We start from the raw sequence: 24,268 nt of genomic DNA on the forward strand, positions 1-24,268 counted from the left end.
AACTTGAAGACCCTAACAATGTAGGGTAAGTCATATAAATTACGTAGTTCCTCGTTATGAAGTTTCCGCCATTCCCGTTCCTCTTGGGTCCGAATATTCGTCTCAGGATCTTGTTCTCAAATACTTTGTCTATGTTCTTCCCTCAGAGAAAGCGGGCATGTTTCGCAACCATACAGAACAACAGGCATGATTATCGTTTTGTATATTTTAAGCTTAAATTCCTCGACAGAATTCGCGACAACAAGAGATTTTGAAACGAATAGTAACACGAATTCCCTGCTTTTAGTCGACATTTAATTTCTTCGTCAATACGATTTTCGTCTGTTAATATTGATCCTAAATATTTGAAAGTATCCGCTTTATCAAAAGTATTATTTAGTATTTTAACCAGGAGCGTCATTTCATATTTTGCTTGGGGGGGGCAAGACCCCTTGATATAAGTAAAATTTCGCATTTTTCACTGATTTACTACTATTCTATTGATAAAATGTATATACATCTCAAACTCAGGGGGGGGCAAATGACCCTCCCTGCCCCCCCTAAATGACGCCCCTGATTTTAACGCATCCATAATTTGCCGTATTACTGTTCCGACGCAATTCCGTATATTTAGTTTTCTCTGCATTTTCTTCTAAACCCATGTCCCTGCAATCGTTTAATAAGATCTCTGCATTTCTTTTTATTGTTCTATCATCCCCTATTAAATTTACATCATCGGCATATGCCATAATCTGGTGAACACCGTTCAACTCTAGGCCCTGGGTGCTATCTTTGATTTTCCTTATATCGTATTCCAGAACAAAGGTAAATAATAATGGCGACAACGCATCTTCTTTTTTCAGGCCATTTTTAAAGTGAAAGCTCATGGACAGAATTTTTTTTACCCGGACTTTACTTTGGGATTCATTTAAACATATCTTAGTCTGATTAGCTTTCTCGGTATTCCAAGTTCTGTAAGAACGTTGTATAATGTTTCTCTCCTAACCGAGTCGTAAGCCTTTCTAAAATCAATAAATAGTTGATGTACCGGGGTATTGTATTCCCACTTTTTTTTTTTTCTCGAGTATTTGTCGAATGGTAAATATTTGGTCGATATTTGATCGATTTCGTCTAAATCCGCACTAATAATCTCCAATAATTTCATCTGCGTATGGGGTCAATCTTGCTAATAGAATATTTCAAAGGATTTTATAGGATGTTGACAGAAGAGAAATGCCTCGCTAATTATTACAGTCAGTTTTGTCGCCTTTCTTGTGAATTGGAAAAATGATTGATTCTTTCCACTCTTGTGGCAATTCTTCCTTGTTCCAGATAAGGAGAATGAGTTTATTTATCTTGTTCCACAATTTTTCGCCTCCATCTAAAATTAACTCAGCCGGAATTTCATCTACACCCTGGAGATTTGTGTTTCTTTAATTTCTTTATAGCGGTTTCTACTTCTATTCGATTGGGTTCTGGAATATACGGTTCTGCGGTATGTATCTCCTTTTCTCCACGCACATTAGTTTTTGGTTGCATGTTAAGCAAATTGTCAAAGAAATCTTTCGATCTGTTTAAGATGCTATCCGTATCAGTGAGAACTGTGCCGTCAGCTTTCTTTAATATAAGCACGAAGTTGATAGCCTTTCTTAAATTCGCTAATCCCCTGATATATATGCCCCGAATATTTTTACTTTTACTATTATCTTAAAGTTCCTTAATTTGAGCTTTCAGAAAATTGCGTTTCATCTAAAAGTTTTGAGTTTTTCTCGCCTGATATCTGCGAAATTTTGTGTAGTTATTTCATTCGGATTTTGTAGCCAGCGTAATTTTGCCTGTTTTCTCTTCTCTGTTAATGCATTCCTGGTCTAACCATAGTTTGTTCCTACGTATTTCCGCGTGTCCCAATTTTTCTTTTGCTGAAATTTTAATGCTATCTCTAATTTCAATCCAGGTATCCTCAACACTCGTGTACTCCGAATCTTCTAAAGCCGAGAATCTATTCGAAGGTTCAATCTGGTATTCCTCTCTTACCTGTATCTCTTCTAATTTCTTTAAATTAGATCTCTCCGTTTTCGTTCATTAAATATTACCTTTGTTCAACGATAATCTCTCTCGTATTATCGCTGCTACCAGGCAGTGATCAGTGTCATAATCAGCCCCTCTAAACGACCTGACACCAATTATGCTATATTATCTTCTTCTATCAACTAAGACGTGATCAATTTATTTTTTTTTTTCACGGCTGGTGATGTCCAAGTGTATTTATGAACGTCGCGATGTGGAAAGTTTGTAGTCTTCCCTCTTTTTTCTACCTTTCCTTGTACTGCATCTTTCACGACATAGTTTCTCCTCAGTCAGTGTCGCAACTAGATTTTCTTGCTATTTCCAATTACATCTAAAATTACTCTTTTCTCATCTAGTATTTCTGGTACTTCGTCATACGTTTTTTGTTTGATCTTGGTTATTCTTTCCATTCTTTTCCAAACTGTTATTTCTAACTTTACCAATCTTTTTTTTTCATCGGTTTTGCGTAGTGTTTATCTTTATTCATGTTCCCACAAAATACTCCATTCAGGTTCCATTAATTGTGAACTTTGAGGTATAAAATGGTATTTGTATGATGAGAGACATGGTTGCGTATAAGACAAGGCCAGGTGCCATAAGATTCACATCTGGTCTTGTTTCACTATTTGTCTGAGTTCTCGGTTGTTTTAAGTAGGTCACTATTGGTTTAGCTAGAGTGCTTTAAGAATTGAATTTTCGTTCATTCAGCTATTTGTAACTGTAAAATTAAATTTTCTTATCCCTGTAAATTAATGTTCATTATTACTCTGTTGTTTCATTTTATTATAATGACTTCAGTATATTATTCGTTATTCGTTACAATCAACTGTTCAAATTTCCTAGTTGCACTTTCTTGAAACTTGTTCTTGTAATTTTTCTAACTAACATCTGAGAAATCTAATAATTATGACTATAATTCATTAAAGTGAAATAATTTTGTTTCTGTTGGAATATATAAATAAAATAGACTCAAAACGTGTATTACAGTTTTGTGTTTGGTAATTCTTCTTTCTTTTGTACGTAAACCCTGATTTTTAGGAGTAACAAAACTGTCCGTTTGGAAAAGAAGAATATACAGTTTTTTTTTTCTTTCTTTCTTTCTTGCAGTAGTTTCCGTACTCAATAATACAGTTTTATAATTTCAATGTAATATTGCTTAGTTTTGATTGAATGTGTTAAAATGGCAACATTTTGCTTGTGATACACTTCAAAACAAGTAAGTGTCTGTCTCTAAGTATCGATTTTCTTTGTTTTCACAGTATATATCCATCCCAGCAGGACCCTGGGACTGTTCAAATTCCAATAGGTAATAACACTGGATCGTTGCCGGATCTTACAACTTTTCATTTTCCTTCACCATTGCCTACTCCGATAGACGCAGAGGATCAGAGCAACTCTCCGTATAGCACAGTAAGTATCTGCTTGATTCCCGCTATTTCTTATCATAATGGTAAGCAATGAAGGCAAATCATATTTATTTATTTTTAATATTTAAAAAAGTCTCAATTCTCCCGGCATTATAAGAAATTATTTGGACTCGTGCTACACGGACGTACGTCGGAAGTCCCGAAGGTCCAGGTCCACTGAAATCCTAGCTTTTCTGTAAATTAAGTCTAATTTTAGGGATTATTTTCAAATTTTAATATAATTTATCCTCATATTGAATTGGACCCACCCCCGAAAAGCTTTGGACTCCGCCGAATAAATTCCTGCTTATGTGCCTAGTGTTACATTATAAAATAGCAAAATTGAATTTTAAATATCGGGAATGTAAGTGTGAAACACGGAAATTATAAGAAGAAAATTCGGCCAATAAAAGATAGTTACGTAGTTGCAGCAGGTGACTTTCAATTAGATCTTTTATTTCATTTTGTGTAACTGGTAAATGGTCGCTAAACGATAGATCGCTCACCGTTGTGCAAGTTGCTGCTCAGATCCCAAACTATTTTAGTCTGTAGTGGACAGTATCGTATTTCTGTGTGTTCTAAGGTTTCTCTAGTTTCTTCTCACATTCTTACTCCACCAGTTTTTCCATGATCATCTCCTTTTCTCTGGCCCTTCCTTTGACTTTTGACGAAACTTGGGACTACATCATCATCCTCTTTATCCGACCTTTCTGGCTTTCTTTGAGACTTCGTTGATTGTCTTTCTGTCTCCCTGTACACCAGGACTAATTCGTCTGGGAGACTAAGCATTTCGTACTCTGTCCGCACCGTTGCTATTTGGTTAAATAAACAGTTTAATACGCCATGATCTCATTCATTTCGTAAGAACTATTCAATGTGTCCATTCCATGAACTTTGAACGTATAAGTCTAGTTAACAGTAGGTGTCAAAATACCTTCTGCTTGCATATACTAAAATATATCTAAGACACAAAAATGCTTTTAATTAAACGTAAAATAATATAATTTAGAAAGAAGAACAACGCATTATTCGTCCTTAGAAGCAAATTATTTAATATTTTGGTAAGTTTTGACCTCATACATGAATTTTTTTTAACCTATGAACAACGAACTCACAAGAATTTAAATGACAATACACTGAATAACTTATATTTACAGAGATGTCAATAATGTCAGATAAAAACAGATGAAAGTGCATAACAGCCTAACCAAAATGTTACCTTCTTAAGAAAAAGTATCTTCATGTTCAAACACTGATTTCCAAAATCATGCATTGAGACTCTTAAGCCTTCAAGAATTTGTGATATACTTTTTAATGATTGGAACAGGTTCATTAGAAGTGCTACCAGTATTAGGTTTAGGCTGGTTTCCTCTTTCATTATGAAACAATATTTCAGCAACTAAATGGTTTATTTGATTTTCCAAATTAATGTTTTAATTTCGATTCTGTTACTTAGTGGTTAGATTCACAGAGTTGTAACCGATTTTTGTTCAGCATGTTTAATTTCTTTCAATGTTTCTTTACTGTTAAGTTGTAGTCTCGTTTTCTTTGTCCAATGTATTTTTCTCTACATCAAGATATCACTACATACATACTCAGATATTTAAGTTCTTTTACGAAATAGTTTTTCTGAAACGTTACAGAGTTTTGTGTTTGGAATTAGAGATGAAGCTAATTTGATGTTGAAATATCGAAAAATGCTTTTTAGTTTGGGTGATAAGCATTTTACATATGGCACTGCAACCCATTTTTCATTTCTGTTTTCACAGCCCTCACAGTTCTCTACTTTTAGGAGTTTCTCATTTGAACATAGTCTGTAAGCTCTTCGGTAAAAATTTGTTTGTCCTTTTTTGTTCATGTGATGGTAGGAAGTACCTTGAATGTAACTGCTGCTGAATTTCCTTTGTAATACACCATTGTATCGAAAACACATTATGACTTTTTTTTTTTTTTTTTTAAATAGAAATGTCAAGGAAATTTATTTTCGAATTCAATCTGGACGTCCTTCAACGAGTGGTTTGGACAAAAATGTGGCCAACGTGAAAAATCTCGTGAACTCCGACCGTCGTTCTCTCCATTTCTTCATAAGGTCTTCATCCGTCCTTTAACTCACTGAACCACCGGAAAACATGGCTCCTTGACAGTGCATGGTCATTGTAAGCGTGCTTGATCAAGTCAAGGGTCTCGGAAGCGGTTTTGCCCAGGTGAAAATAAAATTTTATCGCTAGCTCTGCTCCAGCGAATGCTTGGTTTCTCACGTTCCCTGCCGTGACAAAAACTCAAAAACAGCTTTTATACCATGCTTCCTCAGAGCTTGAACGCGACTATCGGTTTTGCGTTGCTTAGCCTAGACCCCGCCGGAAAGCGCACTGCTGGCGATCGGAGCGCTGCGCGACTTCTAGTCACATTACTTTACAGACACATCCTGTAACCTGTAAAATAACTTGGATGGATGCTTGAATAGAGGGGGGGGAGGGGGAAGATAAACGAAATATTTACTGCAATTCCCGATAACTCTGCCCTATAGATTAAAGGTGTAAGATAAGTGCATGTAAATTCACATTAATGAATTGGTGTAACGAAAAGAAGCAGGAAAATAATTATAAAGGAGAAAGAAAGAAAGAAGAAAAAGAAACAACACTGGAATTGTTTGTGATGCTAATATCGACACGTAGAAATCGTTTGACGTATCTGCGTTGTTAGTAGATTAAGAAAATTTTCCAATTTAATATTGTATACTTTTTATTTTATTTTAAATGTCATTACGTCAAGTTATATATTTCAAATGTACGTGCTAAACTTAGAACCATATATATATATATATATATATATATATATATATATATATATATGTAAGTAAGTAAGTGAGAGAGATGTGGCAGTGGGCGTCGAAAGTGTATCTTAGTTTTGGATACTATCATCATAATATGAGGTATTTACAAGAAATAAAAACTAACTTATAAGGGGCTTTATTTCGAAGAAAAACAAAAGATAGAAAAAGAAAGAAAGAAAGAAAAAGAACTCAAAATGTACATCACATCATTTCCGCAGATTATTCTGAGTAGACTTAAAGATTATATAGTCTTTTTCGTCAGTGTATATCGCAAACCGTTCCGGACTTACGATAAACATACGTGAAGTTCGGAGTACTACATAAAATATGTATTTGCGGGAACTTACTATAATTGAATCAGCATAGGATACTTTACTTAGGTTTTTCATGTGTCCAGAATGGTATGCGATATGAAGTTGCTGTGGATGAAGTTCGTAGTTAACCAGTTGCACGAAGTAAAGTATTCAAAGAAAAAAAGAAGAATGAAAGAACACACACGTTTAATCCTTGTAATTTTTATTTGTTTCTTTTTTCTTTCTTTCTCTTGTATTTGCTTCAAATATGCCATGTTTAGACCAACATACACTAGCGTATTTTCGGCGCGTATTTTCGGTCCGTAAAATGATGTCGTAAATTTCGGTCCGTAAGTTGGCCCATACACCTAGCGTAAAAATAGGCGCGTGAAAGAAGAAGAAAAAGAAGCGGTCATTTTTCGCTCTTCCTGTTGCCTGTTGTTTGAGCACATGGTCGTTTTCCAGTTTACTCAAGTTGCTTGAACAAGATGGATCTATCTGAGGCCATGGTTTTAAGTGCAGGTGCTATAAACATTGTGTTGTTAAGTAAAAGAATAAAAATAAAGCATAAAAGAAACAGACTGGGAGTCACGCCGAAGAGGATTAAAAATTCACATTTATCTATATTACGTCCAAGCAGCTCAATCCATTTGGCCTGTTTTTAGTACAATCTTAGATCATTGTACTAAGTGATCTGAGATCACTAAATATTTATATAAATCGTACTTCGAAGGAGGAGGACGCAGGACAGGGAAAAAGTTATATTCAATTTTTTACGATGTAGATTGCAAACATTTAGATTTCTAAACAGACACAATGATGATTTAATACAATCTGAACGAGCTTGATGTGTGGTTTCCTCTTACATTCCGAAATAAGCCTATTGTTTGGAACTGTATTTTAAAAACAATAAGGTAGTAAAGGAGTATTCCGATAGTTGAATAATTGATTGATTTTTTTGTTATACAATGTTTTAGACTCTTGACTTTGATCGTTAAATGTGGGCTAGTGAATGATAAATTCAATTTAAAGAAAATATGATTTATTAATGGTTGCAGCTTTCGTTTTTTTTTTTTTTTTTTCTTTCTTACAAAATTAACGAAGAATATAGTATTAACAAATAGAATAAATTATCCCCTTACGGGATACCAATTTTTACTATCTTATCCACAGCTCAAAAATAGGCCGGAAAGGAAAAACAAGACTTATACAACTACCTTCAGCCCCATTCTTTAGAAATAGTTTGATCCTTGTTACCTCGGCTTTTGTAAGTTGAAGGGATCCTCCCCGCTGCTTCACTTACCTTTTTTTTTATTTCGAAGTTTATCTTGCCATTTAGTTTTTATCGAGTTGTTAAAAATCATTTAAATATTTATTTATTGAAAGGTTGGGTGTTAGCGGACTTATGTAATTTCATCAGCGGAATTTTCGTCGCCCGTAATTTTGTCACCAAAATATTAGCATGTAGGTTATTTCGTCACCGGAAATTTCGACAGAGTAATTTCGTCACTTGTAATTTTCTAACCAAAATATTAGCATGCAGGAAATTTTGTCATGGTCATTTTTTCTCCTTTGTTGAACTAAGTAGAGACAAAGTAAACGACCGAAACAGCTGACCTTATCTTAATCAAAGTTGGAAAACAATTGAGTTGGTGTTCGACTCTGGAAAATCAAAGTTTCGGATACTCGAAGCAAGAACAAACAGCAGTAAAATAACGTAATGTCAGTTTCAGCAAATGTTAAAAGCACAGGCAAAATGGACCAGTAATAGATTTATGTATCACTATTTACAAATATTAAGTTTTGGCAATATTAAAATTTTAGAACAGAAAATAAGCAAACAAAATATAACTTGTTTTAATGTAATAAATGGTTTACATGTTCATTTTCTACTATTCAGAACATTATAGGAAACAACAAGCAATTTTTTTTTTTTTTTTTTTTTTTCAAACATTTAGTTCCAGTCTTATACGTTAAGCATAAAGACTAGAGCCTTTTCTGAAAAATCTGAAACACTCTTCTAGTTTGCATTTTGGGTGGTTGCCCCACAGCATCTTGATGAAGCACAGCTGAAACCGTTGCTTCAACTTGTTGAATTTCATGAATAAGCTTCCAAATAGTTGCGTGGGACATTCCTACTAGATGATGAAACTTCTAGTTCCACAATTCACAAATATTATTTATCCTAGAATTGCTGTTAAAGGTACCTTGGTGAACATTCCAATTGTCTGGGGGATATAGACGGGGCACATTACGCAAACAAATATTCCCAGACCGAGCTTTAACACGGCAATACGTGTTTGACACGTAAGTGCTATCAAAATAGTCCAGAAGTTCCAGCTCTTCCTCCGAAGTCACTTGTATTAATCGATACACATCTGTTATTGGAAGAAATGCAAATCTGTTTATTTTCTCGCAAAATAGACGAAAATTTTCATTGCCCTTGTACCGTTCTAAGAGTGCAAGCTCTTGGACCTTCTTCCATGTTGACTGAGTCAGGTGAAAAAAGTAACGCTATAAACGAGTTTAATCTCCAAAAGTTGCATTTACAGCCAGCATTTACGCTATATCAAAATCCATTACCATAGTTACAGGTCCGGATATTCACTAAATTCACTGCACTGATGCACAACCGCACGAAACAGTTCTTCCTATGAATTTTGTATCTTGGTCTACATTAGGGCGTATACCTAGTAAAGGAAGTCTCACCTCAAATAACATACACTTTTTTTTGGAGCCATTAAAAAGTTGGCGTTCACCATCCATGTGTCAATTTTTAATAGCTTCATAAGGCTATATTTAGAAGAAGCACCCAGAAATATTTGTTTTTCTTCCTTTATAGAAATTTGTTCTCTTCACATATATCCAATAACAATTTGCCAATGTTTACTCTGAGTTGAAATATAATATAATTATTTTAATAGCTCAAAAAAAGGACACTCTTTTCAAATTACTCTGTTAACTTGGAAGGTCCAAGAGTTTGGGCTCAGAGAACGGTACTAGAACCATGAAAATGTTCGTCTATTCTGCGGGAAAATTAACAGATTCGCGTATCTTCCCATATTTGTTTGCTATTTTCAGTTCTGAAATTTTGATATTCGCGAAATTAGTATTTGTAAATAGTGAATAATGAACCCATTAGTGCCCCATGTTACCTGTGCTTTTAACATTTGCTCAAGCAGACATTATTTTCTTTTACTGGTGCTTGTTCTTGCGTCGAGTACCAGAAACTTCAATTTTGCAGAGTTCAACACCAACTGAATTGTTTTCTAAGTTTCATTAAAATAACGTAAGCTGTTTGATCGTTTGCTTTGTCTCTATTTAATTCAACAGAGGTGAAGAAATAACCGTGACAAAATTTCCTATATGACAATATTTCTGTGATAGAATTACTGGAAACTTCTATCTCTTGTCTCAAATACGATATCTAAAATACGTAACTCTTTATTTAATAATAATAATCTATTTTGATTATGCTACATAGTTTTTCTTCAGTTGAAGATTAAAGAAAACAATTTCAAAAACTTTTTCGAGTTCATTTATTGTACTTGTATTATGTTCTAAAAGACACTGGTGATGAAATTATCGTGACATTATTTTCGGTGACGAAATTACCCATATGGTAATATTTTGGTGACAAAATACCGTGACGAATTTTCCGGTGACAAAATTACCGCCGCCCGGTGTTAGCATGCGAGGTCAGGTTAAATTCAGTTCTACTCTGGTTTTCGTTTATTGCCAGTTTATCACTGTTTATTTTCATGTTTTCTTTAAATGTAGTCTTTAGTAATTTACTGTATTAAAAAAATGTTTTAAACACTTAATGACTTTTTTCTTCATTCTTGCTGTCGGGTATGTGACATAGGCAGTGATGAAAATTTTCCGGAAAATTTTGAAACGGAAAATTTTCCGGGAAAATTTTCCGATTCATAAAAACATACTCCACTTATTCCTACATCGTTGTTTAGCCGTGGTGTGAAGAGGAAAATTTTCTTCTATATTTTTCTGGAAAATTTTCCGTTCTTAACAAATATCAATGATCAAGTAACAATTCCTCAGTATTCATAAAATCAATCAACTTCATGTATAGAAATGTTAAAAAGTGAAAGATCGTTTAAAGAATCTGAAAATTTTCATGGCTCAGACAATTTTCAGTACTATGTAGGAACAAGTGAAACAATTTTTCATGAATCGAAAAATTGACTATCCTATACAGTGATGAAAATTTTCCGGGAAATTTTCAAACGGAAAATTTTCCGATTCATAAAAACATACTCCACTTATTCCTACATCGTTGTTTAGCCGTGATGTCAGGTGGAAAATTTTCTTCTATATTTTTCTGGAAAATTTTCCCTTAACAATTATCAGTGATCAAGTAACAATTCCTCAGTATTCATAAAATTGATTGAATTCATGTATAGAAATGTTAAAAAGTGAAAGATCGTTTAAAGAATCTGAAAATTTTCATGGCTCAGACAATTTTCAGTACTATGTAAGAACAAGTGAAACAATTTTTCATGAATCGAAATATTTTCTGTCTTGTATGGAAAAATTAAAGAACTCTTCATGAGTCGGAAAATTTTCATAATTTTGAAGCAAAAATTAAATCAACTTTTTGCGAATTGGAAAATTTTATTTCTCTGTAGAAACAAGTGAAAGGAATTTTCATTAATCGGAAAATTTTCATCACGATGTAGAAACAAGTGAAAAAATCTTTTCATAATCCGGAGAATTTTGGATATTATGTATAGTGATATTTGGTGGAAAATTTTCCACTATATTTAACTGCACATTCAGCTATAAAATTCAACTCCTGTAGAGGAAAGTTAGACAGCAACAAATTATAATTTTCCAGTTAGCTTTCGGAAACCAGAAAATTTTCTATTTTAAGTTGAAAAGTAAAAATATACAGTGTTTCTCTCTCTCTCTTTCTCTCTCTCTTTCTTTCTCTCTCTCTTTCTTTCTCTCTCTCTCTCTTTCTCTCTCTCTCTCTCTCTCTCTCTGTGTGTGTGTGTGTGTGTGAGAGAGAGAGAGAGAGAGAGAAGTTGAATTGAGTTGATTTTGAGTTTAACGTCCTTCTCAGCAGCGAGACCATATAAGACGGGACCAACTAATTAACGTGGAATCCGAACTACATGAGCTCCCGCAGGGAATCAAAGAAAGGTCTTGCATGCCAAAGGCGCGTATGCTAACCGCTTAGCAACGAAGGAGCTCGCAGAGGAAGAGAGAGAGAGAAGCACTGTGTAAAATTTTACTTCTCAACTTGAAATATTAGAAAATTTTCCCGTTCCCGAAAGCTAATTGGAAAATTATAATTTATTACTGACTAACTTTCTTCTACAGTAATTCAATTTTGTAACTCTGTGTGCAGTTAAATATAGTGGAAAATTTTCCACCTAACATCACTATACACAATATCCATAATTCTCCGGATTATGAAAAGTTTTTTTTCCACACTTGTTTCTACATCGTGATGAAAATTTTCCGATTCATAAAAACTCCTTTCACTTCTTTCTACAGAGCAAAAAAACTTTCCGATTCACAAAAAGCTGTTTTACTTTTTGCTTCAAAATGATGAATATTTTCCGACATAAAAACCGAAGTTATTCAATTTTTCCATATAAGAGAAAATATTTCGATTCATGAAAAACTGTTTCATTTGTTCTTACATAGTACTGAAAATTGTCTGAGCCATGAAAATTTTCAGATTCTTTAAACGATCTTTCACTTTTTAACATTTCTATACATGAATTCAAACAATTTTATGATTGCTGAGGAATTGTTACTTCATTACTGATATTTTATTAGAACGGAAAATTTTCCGGAAAAATATAGCGGAAAATTTTCCACCTCACATCACTAGACATGGTAAAATCCATCCGAATTTGAGGGTTTCCACATATACAAACAAATCAATTGAGTAGTAGTAAGGGCGAACTCAACATCAGATAATTTTCTTTAAATTCGAGTGAGAAGTTTCTAAACCTAATACTTTTATCAGATTTCTAAGGGAAGGTTTTCGAAATTTTCTTCCTAGCCCGCAAAATAAAGGAAGTTCACTGATAGACGAAAATAAAAAGACAAACGCGATTTTATCGGAAATGACTCTAACGATTCTGCTCGTACATCAATATTTCATTACCACTTTTATTATCTGGCATAAATTATTTCTGTGGTAAAAATACAAAAAGGTTAGTTTACTCTTGCCTGTGAGTTTTTTCGAGATATTTTCTCAAACACGGGTCAGTTAATTTTGTTCGTAATTGATAAATAAATGGTTTATTAATAACCGGATAATATGACATAACTAATTTTTCCTGAAAAGATCCACAACGGGTAGTTTACTCTTGAGGAAGAATTTTTTTCGAATTTCTGAAAAACGCCTTAGGTGATAGTTCATATTTCATAAATAAATGTTTAATTAATAACCTGCAATATGGAAACATCCACACGAAGCAGTCTTGAAGATGAGTTTCTACTATGTTCAATATGTGATGTCCATGAAAAAGTAGCAGATTGCGTCAATTCTCCTAATAATGATGCATATACTACTTACATACATAGTAAAACGATTGAGTTGTTCGTGAAATAAATTATTTAAATGACAAGTATTGAGTGTTACATAAAATTTTATGGCAATATACCTCAAGTTGACATTTATCTAGGAAGGTTTGATAGTACTCCCAACACTGAGATTGAGAAATGCTTTAATAAGTTAATATAAATTTATGAGTGTATTTCCTGTAAATGGGTGTAATTTTCAATTCTGGTCTTAGTTATGATCTCTTTTGGACTTACATCTATTGTACTTTTCAGGTAAGTTTCGTAAACATATCCCCATCATGATGAGATATAATACAATGTTGAAAACTATTGAACATGGCCGGTACTTCGAATTGAACCAGAACTTTTACGGCTGGGAAGCAACCACACACAAAAAAAGGGCTGTACAACGATTTGCTATTTGACTTAGTATGTAAGCATTAATGGTGAAATAGGATTATTATTAGATTTAAATATTTGCTTAAATATTTGCACAAACTGAGGTTTGGAATAATATACGAAGAAATAAACATTATATCTCCTGGTTTATTAGTTCGTTTTTAACGAGTAATGTCAAGATCGCGTGAAAAATAATTACTTTTTGAACCTGTTTCGCTATAAATTCTTGTAAAGTTGAGGAAGTACTTAAAATAACAAGCAGCACATTGTCAAAATGGCAAGAATCGTCATCGAATTTCGATATTCAAACTCAATTATTTGCTCCGTGTTATCAGGGAAATATCGGATAGTATCTTATTCAAGGTCAGGATTACTACTATTTAAACTTATTTCGTAGGTAGCTATAGCTTTAATGCTGGTGATGCTTTCTTCGAATAATTTTTTCAGGGAAGCGTCGGAGATAAATATATATATATATATATATATATATATTAGGGTGGTCCTTAATTTTCGATTTCCGAATTTCTTTGCTCCCAACCCCTAAATTGGTTCCATATCGGACCAAATTAATCTGTAAAAAAAATGGGCTCAATCGAAGAATATTTAACCGACCCCCAAGCGACCTAAACATCTGCATGCATTTACAATGTATAGTATATGGCAAAAGTTTGTAATGAACTCTTGTAACTTAAAAATGGCTGAGGGAAAGGAATCATATCTTGGATAGAGGTTGTAGAAGTAGATCCATACCTGATACTGAGTAGTGACCGAGATGAGGCATATCTTTACGTTCACCATCTTGGATTCGGGCACAAAATTTTAAATAGAAATGACCTCGTATGATATATCATTTTGAGGTAGCTTTTGACGACAAACAGACGTCTGCCTTTATTTTCCACTTATTTGTGAAAATGTAATAATTATCAACTATGGAAAATAAAAGCTCCGAAGTAATAAAACTTAATATTCTGTGAGTTTATATCTCTGTACGGGCTGCAGATTTATAAGAGTGTTGAATAGTTTCCCTTATTTGAATTAAAGCATAAAGTAAAGAAAGAAATGCACATGCCCATCTACTTGGAAAGAAGATATGAACTTTCAACGTGGGTTGAATACATTGAAAAACATTGTGGTGGTGAATGATGTTGCAGAGAGAGGTGTGAAACTGATACAAGAATACGGGAACATTTTAACAAAGGACGAAAAAGAGAAACAAATACATATTGCAGATAGTCAGTGAACACAGAAAAAAGTATCCAGATGCTACAAAAATTGGCTTAATGATGCAGTAGAATTTGGCTAGTTATCCACAGCCTTCAGCTTTCTTTTAATATCACTTTAAACATTCATTATATTATTTATATAATTTCATTTCATATAAATAATTTCAATATAGACTGGTATGTATTTCAACGGGATGTAATTATATAACAACATATATAATTATTTCCTTGTTAAATGTATATAATAGTTTATTTAATATTTCAGTAACCTATAAAGAAAAAAACAATACTGAAATATAATAAACTATTATTTCAAAGCTAAAAAGAATTAAATGACTAGAGATAAGTTGAAAATATAAGAAGATGTGTTTTTATAATGAAAGCTTACCCACAAACGATGTCACGAAACATCATTTCCATTTAAAATTTTGGGTTCGAATACAAAATTGCGGACTTCAAAATGGCCGCCATCAAGCTATTTGTCAAGGTCAGATGTGAATTACTTCCACTCCCTGAATCCAAAATTTGGTCCCTTTCCCTTCAGCCGCTTTAAAGTAACAAGGGTTTATTCCAGACTTTTCCTATATATTAACATATTGGATATGCATTCAAATTTTAGGTCGCTTGGGGGTCGGTTAAATATTCTTCGATTAAGCCCATTTTTTTTCATGGATAAATTGGGTCAAACATGGAACCAATTTAGGGGTTGGGAGCAAAGAAATTCGAAAAAAAAAAAAAAAAAAAAAATCGCCATGTAATTAAGGACCATCCTAATATATATATATATATATATATATATATATATATATATATATATATATATATGCATTAGTTGGTGAAGGACTGTCCTGTACAAGGGGGTGAAATGTAATTTATCTTTGTTATTGGGATCAGGTTTATTTGTGTTCGGCCGGAGGGAACCAAGTTCCTGAAAGTATGCCTGGAAGAAACATTGTTGCTGGTTGCGCTAACCTTATCTTTCACTTTTCTTTTCTTTTCTTTCTTTTTCTTTTTTCGTTTTTGTAAATAGCGTGGCATCATTTATTTATTTATAACAGGTTTCAGATATAGCACTAGGCCATTTTACTCTGAAACATTTCAACAATTTGATAACAATTTAATAACAATTTGAGGTCAAGATGGTACAAGACAACAGCGACATTACAAAAATAGCTTATTTATAGATGATCTGAAAGTATACTCTTGAAAAAAGTCTACAGTTTCTGGTAACTGATTATAGGTACTGATAATTTTGTTTAGAAGAGATCTTTGGACAATATTAACTCTCACCGCTCGAATGTAAAAGAGATCACTAGACCGGTTGTTCTAGCGGGTACGCGAAAATTGATCTGACTTAACATCTGTTCATATGATATGTGGCCATTTACAATTTTTTGCAAAAATATTAGGTCAGAAATTTTGTTTCTCACTAGGGGAGGTTTGATATTGAGGGATTTTAAAACGTTATTTTTTGGAAGTGTTCGGAGGTGAGGTACTCGGTAGGATACAATGGCTAAAAAGAAATCAATTACGGAATTTAATTTTGTAAATGAGTAGGGCAGGACATAGATCAGATAGGAGAACAATACTCAATAGTGGGAGCAACATATGATTTTTAGATAATTTTCAATTCCGCAAGAAGAATTGGTCAAATGCTATTGAGAGTCATACTTTTTTTAAAAAAAATATCACAACAGAGGGCAACAGCTGCTCAGTGCTAAAGCACTTATCTCTGGTGCGTGGGGTCCCTGGTTCAATCCCCGTGCAAATACGTTTGTGTGGGCAACATCATGTCCGTGGGTTTTCTCAGGGTACTCTGTTTTCCTAATAACATTTCATTCCACCAATTCTCTCATCATCATTCATTTGCCTTAATTATTGTATCCTTTAGTCTAAAGGGCATAATCGTGGGAAGTTAAACTCAAAGATTTCATTTCAGTATTACAACATGGGTAACTCTGAAGGTGTGACTTCATCTTTATATGCGCCTTTACCTGTGTGGAAAAAAAAAAAAAATTATGTCCAAATATTAAATTAAATCTTAAATTCCTAGTCGAAAGGCATCAGGTTCCATAAGTTTAGCGAGTCTATATGAGAAGTAGAACCCGAACCGCATGAGCTCCCGCCTAGAAGCAAACAGGGCGCCCCGCACCGAGGACGCGTGCGCTAACTATATAGCCTCGGAGGAGCTCTCATAATTCGCGAATTCGGATTAGGAAGTTTTGGATTTAAATACCTTTTTCTCTGTGCACTGAAAATTAATTATGAATTTTAATTAGGAAATAATGTCTTCGTTTTGTGCAATAGAAAATATTAGTTTAGCCGAAATCGTATCTTGTATGGAAAGACTGAAACTAGATTGGAATGATGATTTCTGGCGAGTCTACCAGCAAACCTCAGCAACGATTCGCGAGGAAAACACAAGAACAGGTTTTCTCTTCTGAAAACAATAAGACCAGACCAGGGAGAAGGCCGTGGAAAGGGCAAGAGACCACCTGCTGCTCGAAAACCCTTTCATCTGAGCCGTTTTTACGCGCCGTATTTACGCTCGAAGTTAAAAGCAGCCAGACTTTTCCAGCGTATAAAAATTCGGTACGTAAACGTACGCCAGGTCCCATACACTAACGTATTGACAGCTGCTAACAAGACTATCGCATGAAATTTTATGGCTACGACCGAAAAATACGTCAATGTATGCCCGGTGTTATGATCATAATATTCAACGCTAAGGTATTTATGATGCATTAGCCCTTCCATCTCACTTGCGTTTTTACTGCTGTTGATTGAATCTTGCGAAGTTTGGATATTTCTGATACGGAAGTGTCCTTATTTCGTAACGCTGAGTAGTAAATGTAGTGTGTTAAGTTTTCACATTTCGATATTTGCATTGCACTAAATTATGCCTTTGTGGAAGTATATACACAATGGCTTAGGCATTTGAGATCTTCCAAAACGGGTCGAATGTTCAATTGAACTGCTTTCGCTGTTGAGAAATTGAAGATGTAATTTACGGCTTGGAAATTGCATTTCGTTTGCATTTATTAAAATGAAACAGTAGTTAAATATTAAAATAATGTGGTGGTAAGTTTAAGGTTTGAATACTGAAATGTGGGCTATTAGGAAGCTTTGAGTATTGACATTATGGGATAGTCAATGATGTTTTAGTTTGTGGTACAAATAGAAAATTTGGATGAGTAAATCAGTATCATAGTTTTGTATTTAACAGGGGTGTTTTTCTCGGGGGGGGGGGGAATTGCTACTATTGATGGTTTGCTTTCAATCAATATTTCAGAGCCCACAAGCGACAAGTCCTTCAACTTTGTCTCCTACGAGTTTGTCTTCCCGACATATGCCGAGGTTTTCCTTTGGTACCGGACCATCTGGGAGTCAGGGGCAAAGTCCTGGTCATTCACCGGTCAGTCGACGGAGACACCATCAGCCATTGGTTATTGGTGGCCATACACAAGTTTCCCCTATCTCTCAAGCGTCAGTAAGTACGAATTTTATATTTTCTGTATTCCTCTCCGGAGTTGTGTGTGTAATGGCTAGATAGGTTCCTGAATGTGCTAATTGTGCAATTAGAGAAGGTACTGTAAATGATCGTTTTATATATGAAAGAGGTAAGTCTAGTTAGGTACTTTTGTATATGTAGATTGGTAGAAACTCACAGCTTTTCTTATTAATGTTAATACGATACACTTGCAAATTTGGGAACCTGATGTATTTTTATGCCAAATGATTTATTTTTGTCTGTTTGTTCCAGTCACTAGAGTTAAAACAACACGCAAAAAAATTAAAAGCTAGACTTTAATGAATGGATATATATATATATATATATATATATATATATATATATATATATATATATATATATATATAATGTGGGTGTGTGTGAGAGAGAGAAGTTGAAGTGAATTGAAGAAAATAAGCTTCTACTGAACACTTGACCGTATTATGATTATTTCTGCATTTGTTTATTTATTAGTTTTAATTCTTACGAATATATTATTGATTTATTTTGGAGCAGAAATAGTTTCGTTAGAAAGATGCCAGTAACATTGAAGATTTTAATTCTCAGCATTTCTAGTAATTTTAGTAAAATGAATACCTGGAGTTGGTACGGGGATTGAAGTATCAAGTTAGGTATTTCATTGGTCATAATCAAAGTGTCGCTTGATCATTGATTAAATATTTAGAAAGATGTCGCAATTAGGGCTGTTCCGATAATCGAGTAATCGGTAACAATTCGATAAAATTTCAAAACCATTTTGTCGATAAAGAATTTTAATTTTATCGCATTATCAAACTTTCGAGACTCGAATTGTTCGAGACACTCGAAGTATTCGAGACGTTCAAAATGTTAGAAACATTCGACGAGTTTGAGATACTCGAATTGTTCGTGAGCCTGGAATTGTTTGTGAGCAGCAAATACTGAAAGATCTCAGTGTGATCGCAATTTATCGAGTCGTTTCAATATTTTGAAAAGTTCGGGATTATCGGAGTGTTTGGAAGAAACAATGCAATCGAGGTTATCATAGGTGTACTAATATGTGCTACATATATGCAGGGTGTTCATTTCGAAAGTTACTCCCTTGAAGTGAAGTGAAAGAAGAGTTTCTTCCCACGTGTCTTTAAGACCAATTTTTGTGCGTGTACAAGGCTCAAGCAGTCTTTCAGGGAAGAGAGAGAGAAGGGAGGAGAAAACATGCATCACTCGAACAGGATTGAAATCCAAGACAGCATTAGTCTGCAAACTGTCACTTTACCGATTGCGCTAACTCCAAGGCAGGTAGAAAAAGGAAAATTTTGCATCTGGTTTCGATGATTTAAGCTCAAGTTCTGGATGGAGACGAGAGTTATTTTTTTTTTTATTAAAACAGAACGAAGCTTGTGTTTAAAATATGAAAAAGTGTCAAAATATTTTAAAGATGTTTTACAAAAAACAAACAAACACACGCAAACACAAACACACGCACACACATGCACACACACAAAACCTCTGTTTGTGTACCCTGCAAAAGGTGTATGCAAGCTGGGCCATAGCAAAACCGAGTATGCACTCATATCTGCTTTACCAATGGAGCTATTTTCCTTATACTCTCCCAAAAGTTGCGCCAGCGATAAATCTACATTTCCAGAGGCACCAGAATGCAGTATCTCGAACTTGACTGGGTACGTACAAGTGAGCACCCAAAACAACTGGGCATTTGCAAAAGGAGTAATTGTAACAAACGAAGACACTAACAAACAAACAAAGATATTGTGTGTAAAATGTGAGTTCAGTGACTAAATGCGAGCAATGCAATTAGAGCAATTGCTTTAAACACTAGTTAACTTTGTAGCAAATGAATCACATGGATATATGCTGTTGACTTTTTTGGGTTCTCCAATTTCTTTCCACATTTTCCTTTCCACCAATTATTTCATAATCATTCACTCTCATTAATCATCCGTCGATTATAAGCTATAGAAGATAACCAAGGGATATAAAACTAGAAATTTCATTTGATTTCAAATGGAATAGTTCATTGATTCAATCTCCAGAGAAGTTAGTTTGTGGTGGACAACATAGTTTCCATGGGTTTTCTCGAAACTCTCCCATTTCCATCCACTTTCTCATTCTACTAATTATTCCATCATCATTCCCTTGTCTTAATCATCGCCTCCCTTAACCTAACAAGCATATTTGTGGGACGTTAAACTGTAAGATTTAATTTCATTTTGAAATGGAATGGCGAGAGTAGGGTTATATCTGTTTGTTTGTTCGATGAAGGTTAGTGTTTCTTTTCAGCTCCGAGGCTGTATGAGAGAGAGACTTATAAGTTAAGGTGGAATCCAAACCACTATAATAGTTCAGATTTTATTAATGCTTCCATGAGACCATGTGACCAAAGAGGCACGTGCTAGCTACAAGGCCAGCTGGAGAACAATATTATATGCCTAAAGAAACACGAGACAAGATACATTATTCATACCAGGTAGGAGACCTGGGTTTGATTCCCGGTGGGATCTCATGTGGTTCGGATTCTATGTTAATCAGTAGTTCCCGTCTCATGCATCGCTGCTGAAAGGGATGTTAAACTCAAAATCAACTTAACTCAACTATTCGTACCATCGGATTTAATATTTTTGTTATAACGTCGAAAATGAAGTACTAAACGGTAAGAATACTGCAAAAGAAGACAGAATATAAAACAATAAGACGAAAAAGGCAGTAACTTTAAAAGTGACAAAGGGGGGATTTTAAGAGGTTAAGACATTATCATGTTACTTCAATTAACACTTAGCAACAAAACACAAATATACTATTATATTATTGAACGTCGTAATTTTGTATCACTTAAAACTTTTGTTTCTCTGAAATATTATAATATATTTGTCTAATCGAATCAATTTATCTATTTTACTGTTTTAGCCGTAGTAACTATGAAACAAACCATAGCTTATGCTAATATGCAATGTTGTCAATTTTAATGCGAATGGTTAGCAATAATCTGTGCCTTCACTTTTCTGATAACTTTTTTTTTTTTTTTTTTTATCCATTTGTCTCACATATTTACAGTACTCTTACAGATTTTTTTCTACTTCGATCTCTTCATGAAATCCATACATATGCTCTTAAAGGATTCAACTGTTAATTTAATGACAGAATAGCGAGACCATTGGAATCCAAAATTAGTCACCCACGAAACTTGATCCATGGCTTCTACATGTGCACAATTGTTCTCTCCGTTTTCTGTCTTACCGACATGCTTCAAAGACTCACTGCCCTACGAAATATTGCGCAACTCAAATGCTACACAATGCTTCACAATGCTCAAAGCATTATATAACTACCTGTGAGATTTCGTAGTTGACTTTCCCATCTTCAGGGAACAAAACCTAATTGCAAGATTCTATTCAATAATAATAATAATAATAATAATAATAATAATAATAATAATAATAATAATGTGTAACTGTTATTGCTCGACTACTGACATTTGTGCTAGCCACTTGATAGACATACTTTCAGTTGAGTTGATTTTGAGTTTAACATCCCTTTCAGCAGCGAGTCTATATGAGAAGGGAACTACTGATTAACGTGGGATCCGAAACACATGAGCTCCCGCCGAGAATTGAACCCGGGTCTCCCACTCCAAAGGCGCGCACGATAACCGCTTAGCAACGAAGAAGCATATTTGCTTTCGGCGCAGTTTTTATTTCTCTATTGCAAAAAAAAAAAAAAAAAAAAAAAATCGATATATTATTGTCGCACTATACTTGTATATACATAAATGTACTACCTTAGTCTCTTGAATCATTACAGGATAAAGTTAATGTCAATTTAGCAGTACCTATACAAAATCCTATTTTTCAATATAATCCTCTCTGCTATTACATATTCCAATATCACCACCACAACTAGAGAAAGATCATAAGTCTAACCTCGACGTCGTAGAATCTCAACAGCAAGAGAAAACTACTGTTTAAAACGATTTTTCTTCCCTGTTCAATAAAATGGTAGAGCCGTATTTAATAGTTGCACAAACCAGTTTGCATAACCAAAACAGAAATGGGAATTAAGGGAATATTGAAGAAAAAAAAACTATTAGAACGGGAAGAAGTATAGAGGAATCAGGGGTCACCACAAAACTTCCAGCATAATCCACAACAAAAGATCAAATACTGGACTTCGCAATATGCAGAAAGCTTAGGCACTGTGCTTCTATCTACTTTAAACGTCCAAAAAGCGAGTAGTGCCAACTCTTGTTCTAGAGTCAAATATCAAGCAATTCTAATGACAGAACAAAGCCTATAAATAATCACTAAATTACGAAGACGAACAGTGCTAGTGGACACCGGATCGAGCATTTCCATCTGGCCCTTCGAATATTTACTTCCTTATGTTCAATTAATACAACATAAAACAGCGGTTAAACGGATATGAAATAAAATTAACTTGAAGTATGTAGCAATGGTATCATTCAAAGTTGGGAAACGAAATTCTCTCACTACTTTCGTATGACGAAGAGATCCTGTATTCCAGTTATTTTCGGTTTAGACTTGCTAAAACGCTTATATGTTACAATCGATTTAACAAAGAATCTTATCTCTGTATTTAAAAACCATAGAAACCCAACATTCCCAGAGAAGAACCAGGGAAACATTTTATCACAACACACGACTCATATACTTAGAAAAAGAAAACAAGTTTGCATTTTTATCGACAAACGCATTACTTTAGTTCCACTTTTCCACGCATTTATTCCGCTGATAGCAAAAAGACAGATTGATGATTCTGCACCTTCGTATCGTTTCTCCACGGCTTCCTTGACATATACAAGCTACTGAGCAAAGGTTACACGTAAACAACATGACTGGTCATTTCCAATCCAGTTATCCTGTAACTTTAAGGAAAAATACGCCAGTGGTGGAACTTGTGGAATGTCAGGATTAATCTTTTGCAACAATGGAAGCGAGCTCAATGGAAGAAAATAAAAATTGTACAAGAAAAGAGGAAGTTGACATTTCTTTGAAGTATAGATAAAAATTTTCAAAATTGATGTTTTTGACATTAATCCTACTTTTAGAACAGTCGCAGAAATAGGCCATTCACGAGTTATTATACAAATACAAAAATGTTTTTATACACTCCGGACGGCATTGGACATTATAGGGGCTACAATCATAAAATAAGAATCCCTAAATCGGCAGTGTTCCAGAACAAATCTTCCCGTTCCAATGCATGTTCGAGATCAGGCAAACAAACAAATTCAAGAACTTATTAATGCTTGAATTATACGACCCACAGACGATAATAGCTTCGCCTCGCCACAAATTATTGTCAAGAAACCAAATACGAACGCATTTAAAATTGTTTTGAATTTACAGCAGTGTAAAACATACATTAAATACCTGTGGGTGCCATTCCAGTTAATTGAGTATGTGTTAAACACTTTAAAAGGCAAAAAATACATAACCACCTTAGATCTCTCCTCGAGCTACCACCAAATCTTGCTCCATCCGACAAGCCGTTGATACATGATTTTCGAGGTCAATCACACAAGAAAATCTTACAAAATTCTTATATGCGTGATGGGTCATAAAACTAGCACACATGCTCTCTTAATTGCAACTAAGATGATTTTACATTAATTAACGAATAAAATCTTTTGTCGATGACATCGTGCTGAGAGGCTACACTTTTCAATAATTGCTATCGGAATTTTATTTTAAAAATTAAAAAAATTTTGTGCTTCACCTAAGACAAATTTATTTTACTCAGAGTGAATGTTCTCGTATATTTAGTATCAGGCAATTCTTTTAAAACCTCTGGAAGAAAGCCAAAAATATATTGTTGAAGATTCCACCAAAAGAGAATTTTGCAGTTTTACGGGCTTATGTTCCTACTTCATGGCAAAATCCTTGATATGTGGCAGTAAGATAGAACGTTTTTAACAGATGTTTCCAAGGCAATGTTTGTGTTTTTCAAATAATCTTGTGAATTCTGTTCCTGGTGTGGGGGCTGTAAGGTTCAGTATC

The 24,268-nt window shown here is 34.2% G+C and overlaps 1 protein-coding gene across 15 annotated transcripts in view; it reads left to right on the forward strand.

Moving 5' to 3' along the window:
• Window positions 1-24,268, forward strand: part of LOC145678400 (CREB-regulated transcription coactivator 1-like) — a 783,526-nt gene that overhangs the window by 371,572 nt on the left and 387,686 nt on the right. For 14 of the 15 annotated variants that reach the window (XM_081748495.1, XM_081748498.1, XM_081748486.1 and 11 more), the window contains 2 exons: window positions 3,306-3,456; window positions 18,036-18,233. In XM_081748495.1, the coding sequence (XP_081604621.1) occupies window positions 3,306-3,456; window positions 18,036-18,233 (349 nt within the window). The remainder of the gene's footprint in view (window positions 1-3,305; window positions 3,457-18,035; window positions 18,234-24,268) is intronic. The other variant, XM_081748499.1, reaches the window with a different exon arrangement.

The sequence above is a fragment of the Thermobia domestica genome, chromosome 2 (genome assembly GCF_964235325.1).
Source record: "Thermobia domestica chromosome 2, izTheDome1.hap1.1, whole genome shotgun sequence".
NCBI lineage: Eukaryota > Metazoa > Arthropoda > Insecta > Zygentoma > Lepismatidae > Thermobia > Thermobia domestica.